The 9,612-nt window shown below is 39.3% G+C and overlaps 1 protein-coding gene across 1 annotated transcript in view; it reads left to right on the top strand.

Moving 5' to 3' along the window:
- Positions 1-9,612, top strand: part of lrrc49 (leucine rich repeat containing 49) — a 62,131-nt gene that overhangs the window by 27,996 nt on the left and 24,523 nt on the right. The window contains exons 8-11 of the mRNA XM_015382974.1: positions 1,041-1,188; positions 4,934-5,017; positions 7,609-7,784; positions 8,820-8,915. Of these exons, the coding sequence (XP_015238460.1) occupies positions 1,041-1,188; positions 4,934-5,017; positions 7,609-7,784; positions 8,820-8,915 (504 nt within the window). The remainder of the gene's footprint in view (positions 1-1,040; positions 1,189-4,933; positions 5,018-7,608; positions 7,785-8,819; positions 8,916-9,612) is intronic.

The following is a 9,612-nucleotide window of genomic DNA, read 5'->3' as shown; positions in this document are numbered from 1 at the left end:
AGAGTGTTGTTCCGCATGGAGGTGAGTAGAAAATGAAGGCTAATCATGTTTTGGGTGTACTATTCCTTTAAGGCGAGCATGCACATCCAAGATATTGTCCCATCTGACCTTTGAGTTCAACCACCGCAGCCTGCCTGCGTTCAATCGCACCCAGAATGCGGCTCATCTCCCGATCATGCTCATTCACAGCCTTTGTGAGCGCATCAACTGGCAGCGGTTGAGGGGCTGATCAATGCCCAAATTGCCGCCTACATCCGCTGTAATTGTAGACACATCAGGTATCCCCCAAATCCAAACAGGAGAAATCCGAGTATCATAGAACCAAATATCCATACATCTTCGGTATCCTCCACTGACAACATTGTGAAACACACCATCCTCCAAGCCTTCCAGGAGTCCATGGTGTATCCCACAAAGTATCTCCCGGCAGGACAGGAAGGGGCCCCTTTTCCCTGTCTTCCAGTTGAGAAAATTTGATCAATTGAATTGAGAGACCAGCTGACTAGATCAATTTTTTTGAGTTTGGGTGGTATGAAGAGAGAGCTCAGAAAAGACAAGACAAAGCAAAGCATGGACAGATCAGGGAGGTGGGGGAGCAGCAGGAAAATGCGACCGCCTCCTCAAAGAGTCAGTACAGAAAACGAACTGTTGAAATCTAAATAAGTTTTACAAACAATGTTTTGTTTTTTACAAAAACAAAACAATCAAATTCCATTTCCCCCAACTTTTCATGAAGTAAATAGGAGGAAAGCTGAGCTAATGCTGCCAAGGTGTAAGTCAGGTCATTATTTAACCTTCCTCAGACTGCATGCAGGGTACATTGGTTTTATGTATAATTCACGCTAATATTGTCATGTCTCTGCTACTCTAGAACTAAACATGCTCCTTTATGATATGAAGACTGTGAAGGATGTAGTTCTCTTCCACTTCAATGTTAATTACAGGATGCAGCTCTATTATTTAAGCATATTCTAAGGTTCAGTGGTTGAAGAAATGACAGATTGCATCTAAGAGCTGAATATTTTCTTCTTTCTGTCTAGTTTTGATCAGCTAGCCTGCCTTGGAGAGTCTCACTCCCTTTCTGAGCTCACCCTGGATGGGAATCCTGTAGCCCTGGAGACATGGTACAAGCAGGCCGTCCTGCGCTGTGTGCTTCACCTGAGACAGCTGGACATGAAGCGCATCACAGTAAGAGTCACCGTAGATTTTTAAGGCCTTTATGGTTTAATGGAACAAAGAGGAGACTGGGGTTTGAGATGCACATTAGACTCAAAGTATTTCACCAAACATGCTGCTGGTTTATGAACCTATGCGAAGGAAAAAAGTGGGAATTCTTACTATTGATGCTTTTCTTGCCTAATGTTAATGTTTTGTGAACCTATATTTGTCTGCCTTCCATTGATCCAAAGTAAGTTTTTAGTTCAGCCTTTAATTGAAGTATATTGGCTTTTATATTGGAGCTATTACATCTATGCATATGGGCATTTTCAAACAAATTCTAGCAATAAAAAAAAAGACTTGAAGACCTAAAATCTTTTCTCTTACTAAGGATGAAACAGCCCCTCATATTGTAGCTTACTTTGAATGTTGCAAACTAAATAAATAAGATTTTGAAAGAAAAAAAAAGAAAACACATAAATACCAATCCTTTGTATTTTTGCCCCATGGCAGAGACGTGTTAAGCAGTGTGGTGTTAGTATGCATTTAGAAGCTGTCAAGGAGGGAGCACCCAGGTCTGAGCTTGTACCTGAAAGGAATCTGACAGTACCACACACCTTGCCCTCAAAACATCATTTTGATACAGTGAAAAAAATACTTTTAACCCTTTTTTCAGATTTCACAAGTCTAGAGTTACTGAGATTTGCCAGTTTTATGATTTCTGTGGTTTATAAAATGTCTTCAGCCTCCTGCTGAGTCAGTTTCTTTTTTCCAGCAATTAAAGGCACACTATGCAACATTTTTCCAGTTAATTAATGTGTTCCATAACGTTTTGGATGATTAAATGAGTCATTTCAGGTTGAACAAAGGTATTCTCGGCCGCCCTGGTGGTCTGTGGGGGAAATACCGCACTTGCAATTGCAGGAGCACCGACCCGCACCCACAGGCTCAGAAGTCTCGCGAGAGTCGGTCTTGCTTTACGGCGAGAACTGCTACACCCCCCAGTTAAAAGCATGCTCGTTGCTAGCACAGTGGCGATCTTTGTGCAGTGCTGCTTTCACACCGGACGCAGCAAAAGCAGCAAAATCGCGTCTGCTGCTTCATTTTTACTGCTTGTACCAGTTAGTTCTGACGCGCGGCTGAAGCAGCTTTGCTGCTCTGGCTGCGCGGTGCAAAAGTGTGTCTGACGCGCGTTGGGCGGAGCTACTCTATCCTTTCTCTGCCTTGCAGCTATATTTGCTCTAATCAGTGGGAATAAAGTAGTTTTAATATGTTTTTAAGTGAGAAAATACACCTGAAAACGTAATCAGTGCAGTCAGTTCATTCAGATTACAATCCTGCCTTCTAATATTATTTCTGTCGGAGCCGCTCAGACCCCCACATACCAGCGGTGCGCCGACAGTAGGAATCCCTTCATCAGCAGCCTCTGGCCGGGTCGCCTCCTCGCGGTTCACCGCGGCAGCTGGTAGGTGTTTTTCATCTAAATAATTCAAACTGCAGGCAGCAGGATAATAAAAGCGAACATATTCTGTCGGCAGATTTCTGCATTTTAAGTTAATTTAGGCGTCAATAACTGTTTAAGAGGAGCGATCATAGCGCTCTGATCATCAGCGCTGTGTCTCTCTCCCTGCCAGCTCCCAGATCAGCTTCTCTGATTGGTTGACGCGGCGCGTCGAGCAGCAAAAATTCAATTTTTCCATCTCGAGCAGCAGCGCGTATGCTTAGTCATTCGTTGCGTTCGCCTGTCTGCTAAGCTCAAAACAACCGCGCCTGGCTTGACGGAGAAACCAGGAGAACAGCTGTGCATATTTACGACAGTGCACTTTTACTTTCGTCCTCTGGGGGGAGCCTCGCTGGAAAATCAACACCGGTTGCATAGTGTACCTTTAAGTCTTTTTTATTAAAAATGATCTAAACCATCCTCCACCTGAACTGCTTTGGAAAAACATTCCTCCTCTGCACTATGCTGTTACTAATCTGTCAGACGTAAGGCTAGCTGCTGGTCGACTAGATCATAGTTCTGATAATTTCAGTTCAGAAAAAAGGGAAGGTGAAGTTTAAGCATATTGTGTGCTTTATTTGTGAAGTTATAATAAAATATTCACCTTAGCATTAAATGTATGGTTGTGCTCATAGGTTTACATACCCTGGTGGAATTTTTTTTCAGAGAATATAAATGAAAAAAACACCAAAACTGTTTTTCACTCATGATTAGTGGTTTTATGAAGCCATTTATTGTCAAACAACAGTTTTTACCTCTTTCAAATCATAATGAGATCAGAAACTACCCAGATGTTCTTGATCAAAAGTTTCCATACCCCAGCTGATAGATCATTGTCATGCTGGAACATCCAAATACATCCCATGCGTAGCTTCTGGGATGATGAATGAAATTTGCCTCCACGATTTTCCGGTAATGTCCTACATTGATTCTGGCATCAACTTTACCAAGTCTTCTGTGCCTTTGTAGTTCCTGCATCCCAAAAACCTCAGTGGTCCAACACCATGTTTGACAGTAGGATTGGTGAATCTTTCACCATAGGCCATGTTGGTCTCATGCTCTTGGCCTCATCGATCCAATTGAGTTTTGGTCCAGAAACGTTGAGGCTTGTCTTTGTGCTCTCATTAGTTAGAGGGCACTTTGTGGTATTTGTGTAATAAATGCTTTCTTCTGGTGACTCATCCATGCATCACCTTCACTTTAAGTTATTTTTGAATTTTTCTTTGCCTTCAAAACAATTTTCCTGACCTTTAAACACACCCTGATCATGGTGTGGATGGTTACCTTCTGGTAGCCATTTAGACTTGTTTGTGTTTATTAGTGTTATTATTAATGTGTTTTATTAGAAAAATACAATTAGTACACGTTTCTTTCAGTTTAAAAAAGGCACCCTTTCTTGTGTTCGTTGGACATAAAATCCCAATAAAAACTATTGTTGTTAATGTGGTTCACATTTAAAGAAAATGTGAAAAATTTCAAGTATTATTAATAATTTCATAAAACACCGTATTAGTTTTTTACTCTCATAAACCACCCAAATATACAGTTTATAACTGCGTGGGATTCATATTTGTTCTCATCCAGGAGGAGCAAAGCCTGTATAGTCAATGACGAGATGCAGTCATTGAATCTTTTTAACCAATCTGTCTGCCTGATCTGATTGAAAGGACTCATTAAAGGGCTTTGAGATGACGTGCGCTGTCAATTGATGCTATCTTGATAAACTGAATTGAAATTAAGTTGAGTATCGGAAGATGCCTTCTAAGGTTTCCGCTTTTTTAGATCTTTCTAAAAAAGAAAACTACTGAAAAAAAAACTTATGTTTTTGAAAAGAGAATTAAAGAAATTAATTTGCACTTAATTTAAGTGAAATGTTGTAATCATTTCCTCTGTCTCAGTGGATCAAACTCTGTTGTGCAATCGGAAGCTCGTCTCTGACTGCTTGTCTTTTAAAGCTGAATATCCCCTCACTCTCAGCCAGCACGCTCAGATTGTGTCGGAAGCATTGCATTCTGGGAGTTCTGTCTTTCCACAACAGCTGGGCTCAGTTTATCTGAAACTGGAAATCAGACAGATAATCCTGTGATGGAGTCGGCTGGTGTTAGGATCCCTCGCCTGCTTCTATAGTGCCTCCATCTCTGGTGCTGTGGAGAGTCTCTCAGACCCAGAATGTCTCTTTTGTGACCCCCCCCACCCCACCCCAGGCTCTGTTGAATAATTCACAGCTCGTTATTAAAGGAGCGTCTCAGTGATTGCACCAGCTTTCTTTTTCAGGACGAGGATCGGCGCATGGCAGGTGTATTGACACGAAAAGAGGAAGAAAAGAAGAAGGAGAGTCAAAAGCAGACCATTCATAAGGTACCAGTTATTTCTACTTTTATCTGGGTTTAAATATCTGTCTGAACTGTGCAAGCTCACATGCAGTATATATATGTAAAAAAAATGCTATTACTATCTCAGGTTGCAGAAAATAATAAATGACAAGTGACCAGTTTTTGTTTTTGCTTTGTTTTTGGTGTAATGATTAATATTTGAAAAACGTTAAGACTGGGTTTTTCAGTCATATTTTTTGTTTTGTTTTTTCTTTATAAACAAGAACATTTTAGGGCATATATGACAAGACACTGGAAGAGTGGTGGCTGTTTGAGGCACTATATGTGATCTCTGAAGAGAGATCTCTGAGATTTCTGAACAATTGTCTTAGTTTTGAAGGGACTGATCCTTTCAACCAACCCACTAAACCACCCAACCACCTTTACTTTTGACTAAAAAGTAATTTTCCTTTAAAATAAGGTCTTAACTTTCCAAACTTAGCAGCAGCAGCAGCAGCAGCTGGAAGGTTTGTGTCATACTTAGTTGTTCAGTAAAGAATCTCAGGGTTATTTTCTGCAGGACTGTCTTGCACTAGTGCAAAGTGTTCTTAAGTTGTGAATTTTGCTGCATTATTTTTGCAAGCAAAGAAGATGTTTTGTACCGTAAATGGAAATTTAAATAAATACATGTTGTAAATTGAGATTTGAAAAGTTCACTCTAGAAATAAAACATACAAAAATTTTGTGAGTAACTTTGCTCTTTTCTCAGATTTTGTTTTTTCTATTTTTTTTATTAATTTTTTTTTAATTTATTTTTAAAGATTTAATTTTCTCTACTTTTTCCCCCCCATTTTTCCCCCCAGATATATTTCTATAAATTACATTTAAATTATGGTTTACAGACTCTCTTCACTTCTGCTCAGATGTTTTCCTCTTTAGCAAGGAGAGATTTCTATTGGTCAGCTTGGATGTTAGCATAAACATTTGTTTTCATTCAAGAGTGAACATTTGTATTCAGTGAAGATATTATGATCTGTGTCAAATAAGAAAATCTGAAAAAACAGCAAACCTTTTCTGAAAATGTCCTTTTTTTAATTCAAATTTCCATCGACAAAATGTGCTCTTTGTTTGCAACCGTAATGGAACAAAACTGGCTTCACATGTGCTGTTCTTTGTGGGTGTAGAGAAATCAGTGTACGAACAAAACTATTCTATCCCACATTATTTAGCCTTTAGCTAGCTGTTATGGTGAGACAGTGTGATACGAGGGGCAGTAGGGCAGAAGGAAAGGAATCATGAAGACAGCACAGGGGATCGGTTTATGCTGCAGGACGTATGGCTGCAGATCCCACCCACCTGGGCAATGTGCTGTTTGTCCCACTTCCATAAGGAAATGATTCAGGAACTCTGCATCCAACCACATTGACTCAGGAACAGCTTCTCTCCTAAAGCTAAATGACAATAAAGTATTTCTAAGTCTAAGTCTAAAGCTGTAAAGGAATTTGTCCTCTAGCAGGCAGACGCTAAACATCCCCCAAGGAAAAATCCAAGAAGCAGCCCATTTCATAAACTGTTTCAGCACCAGCTGCAATTTATATAAATATTACTGCAGATGCCATATTTCATGTATAAAGTATGTTCTTATTTTACATCAAGTATTCTTTAAGGATGCTTGCTATTCATCTCTTTGTCATTATTTGTCGTTCTTAGCTTATGCCTTTGCATTATATGTGCAATTAGGTCCCAGAAGGATGTAAATATGGAGACAGAAAGACAAAAAAGACTCCTGTTTATTGAGTAATTTGCCGTTTTTGAACCTTTTTAAAGATGAATGTCAAGTTTAAGGTAATACCAAAGCATCTCAGTCCAAAGACCGATGCGAGATCGGTTTTCTGCTCCCACTTGTCAGCAGTCTTTAAGTGTCTATCCTCAGGTGGTATATTATCTTAATTATAAATATTGCTTATATTTTCAGAAATCTTTTGTTTTTTTCCAAATCCCATGTGACTAAACTTTATTTTTTATGGCATTTGAATCTCTAGAGATAGTTTGTATAATGTTGAAAAGCGGCGCTCCAGGAAAAGGCTTATTTCTCAGGCTTGATTTCATGATCTGTTTCGGTGAGTTTTATCAGTCATCTCTTCATCTGTGAATGTGCCGCTGACAGCATTCAGTCAGAATGTCCCCCCTGGCCGCATTAAATTAAAAACAAAATAATAATGGCTGCTGGTTATCAGTATGTTTGTTTATCAAGCCTCAGCGCTTTTAGGGAAACTCATCTGAACTTTCCTAAAATATGGTCAATAAATTTTGTTCAGATGAGCTTAAATATTCAGTCTTCTGGCATTTTTCCTTCCAAGGGATAATGTGTGTGTCAATGAATCTGAGCTTTCCAAAGCTGATAGATTGGCATGGTCTTTCTCTCTAGATTTAGTGTATAGCAGATTCAAAGACATATACGGTAAACTAAAAATGAGCTCTGATTCTGCAGACAAGAACTAAATGATTGTACTTTATTCTGCAGAATGAGCTAAATGTAACACCAGACTATAAACAAACTGAACCTTCTTTGCCTTCTGTTTAGTGTGCTTGAGTAGTCAAACCTCCTGTGTTTGTATATTTGATCTAATTATCAAGGAGAAGCGGCGTCTAGCGATCCGTAATGCAGCCCAGCAGTGGGAGGGCGTCAAGGCCTGCTTGGAGCCGCCTCCAACAAACGGCTCCAAGGAGGAAGCTAGTCCAGAGAACAGCCCCACTCACAGCCCCGCACAGACCAACGGCCTTGGACAGGAGACTTCTCCAGAGGAACCAAGGTGGATACAGCTTCTTTTTTTTTGTTTTTCTGTTAGGGAGGGCTGATATTTTACCCATTGTTTTTGCATAATAGTAGATTTGTGGGGAGCTTTGGAAATGATTTTATAACCAAGCCTGCTTCAACCTTCTGCTCAGATTCATCCGTAACCCTATATTTTGTTGCTCTATCTGAGACCATAGCAACACAACTGTATTTAAACAAAGATTAGGATCAGTAGTGAAGGTGACTGAAGGTGTCAGCTTGTATTTAGGGCCATCAAAGTAAAGGGAGCATGCACACAAACGGCACTACATTTTTAAGTTCCACTTGTAAGAAACATTTTTGGGATGCACTGCGCAAACATTTGAAAAGAAGTTCAAAACTCTTGAATAATTGCTACAATGTATATCTTAGTAGTTCTATTGTATACATTTATTTTCTAATTGTTATGATATATTTAGATAGTGGTTCCAGTTAAACCTAAATAAATCTCCCTAAAGAATAGGTTGTTTATAGCTTTTTTATCACAATATAGTTTAGCTGATTTTTTTTTTTTTTTTGGGGGGGGGGGGCTTAAGACATGGCTTGTCACAGAAATTAATTAAATAAGCCAATGGGATAAGGTTACAAGTAAAGGAAGGCAGTACACTCTACTGCTCTTCTGCATGTAATTGCCATGACACACAAGGACACAACTGTTGGTACACCTCGTTAAGTTAAAGGCAAACCCACAATGGGTACAGAAACTTAATTCTGACTGATAAGAAAAACATTTTTTTTTTAAATTAACAAATGAAAACCAGACGTTCCTTTTCAAAAATACTTCAACCGAATATATACAAAAATCAACTCATGAAATAGGCCTGAAAAAAAAGATGGCACCCCCAGGGAAGACTGGAAATAATGTGATCAAAGGGAGACATTTTATTTTCAAATGAAAGGTACCAGTAATTCTGTGGAACTGTGAGATGAGAACATATTTCAAGGTTTCTTAAAACAAGGATTCATATAAATAGTGTTTTCATGTTTGATGATTTGTGCCTGTTTTTAACAGACGTGTAAGTCCAGGTTCAGGACCAGAACGTCCATCGGGGATAACAGAGAACAGGCTCCGCACCAACAGCCGTCCTAACAGCCCTCGAGATCCAAAGTAAGACAAACTGCTTTCATGTTTTATCACACCTCTGATTTCACACTACAGCACCGTTCACAGGTCCATTCACATCTACTCATAAGACATTTGATCTGATTCGTTTTTTAGTACATTATTAGTACCAGTAATGGCTGATTTTAACAGCTGAGTTAGCAATAATCTAATATCTACAACAGCTGCTGTGTCCAACCCACTGTAAACTGTTTTGAGGAAACACAGTGATCCTGTTAGTTACCTGTTCAGGGCTGAAAGACCCTGGTTAGTCAGACACCTGGTGAAACGGATAGCAGATGTCTATAGGAAATGTTTAAAACAAGTTTTCTCCTGGGCTGAGATGAAAGCGAGGGCTGTCTGCATGAAGATTATTATATATTTCAGGTGATTGCTGCTCCTTTGCTGCTTCCCTTGTTTGGAGTCTAATGTCATTTCAGTGACATTGCTTAGCAGGTGGAGGTTCAGTAAAAAAGCAGAACCCACATCCCTCAGTCCAGTACGCTCTGATGATTTACAGGAACTACAGCTTTAGCATGACTGTTTGAAAACATAATTTTATTAAAGTCGTTGGGAAGTCATATATAAATGTCAAATCATTCTGGCTTAAACATGTATATAAATGTATTCTTTATCAGACGATATTGTACCAAAATTTAGAAAATTTCTATTTAAAAAAAAATCCTGCCTGTGGGTTTTTTTT

Source organism: Cyprinodon variegatus, unplaced genomic scaffold (genome assembly GCF_000732505.1).
Source record: "Cyprinodon variegatus isolate N-32 unplaced genomic scaffold, C_variegatus-1.0 Scaffold271, whole genome shotgun sequence".
NCBI classification, from domain to species: domain Eukaryota; kingdom Metazoa; phylum Chordata; class Actinopteri; order Cyprinodontiformes; family Cyprinodontidae; genus Cyprinodon; species Cyprinodon variegatus.
This window is presented reverse-complemented; position numbering and strand designations above follow the sequence as displayed.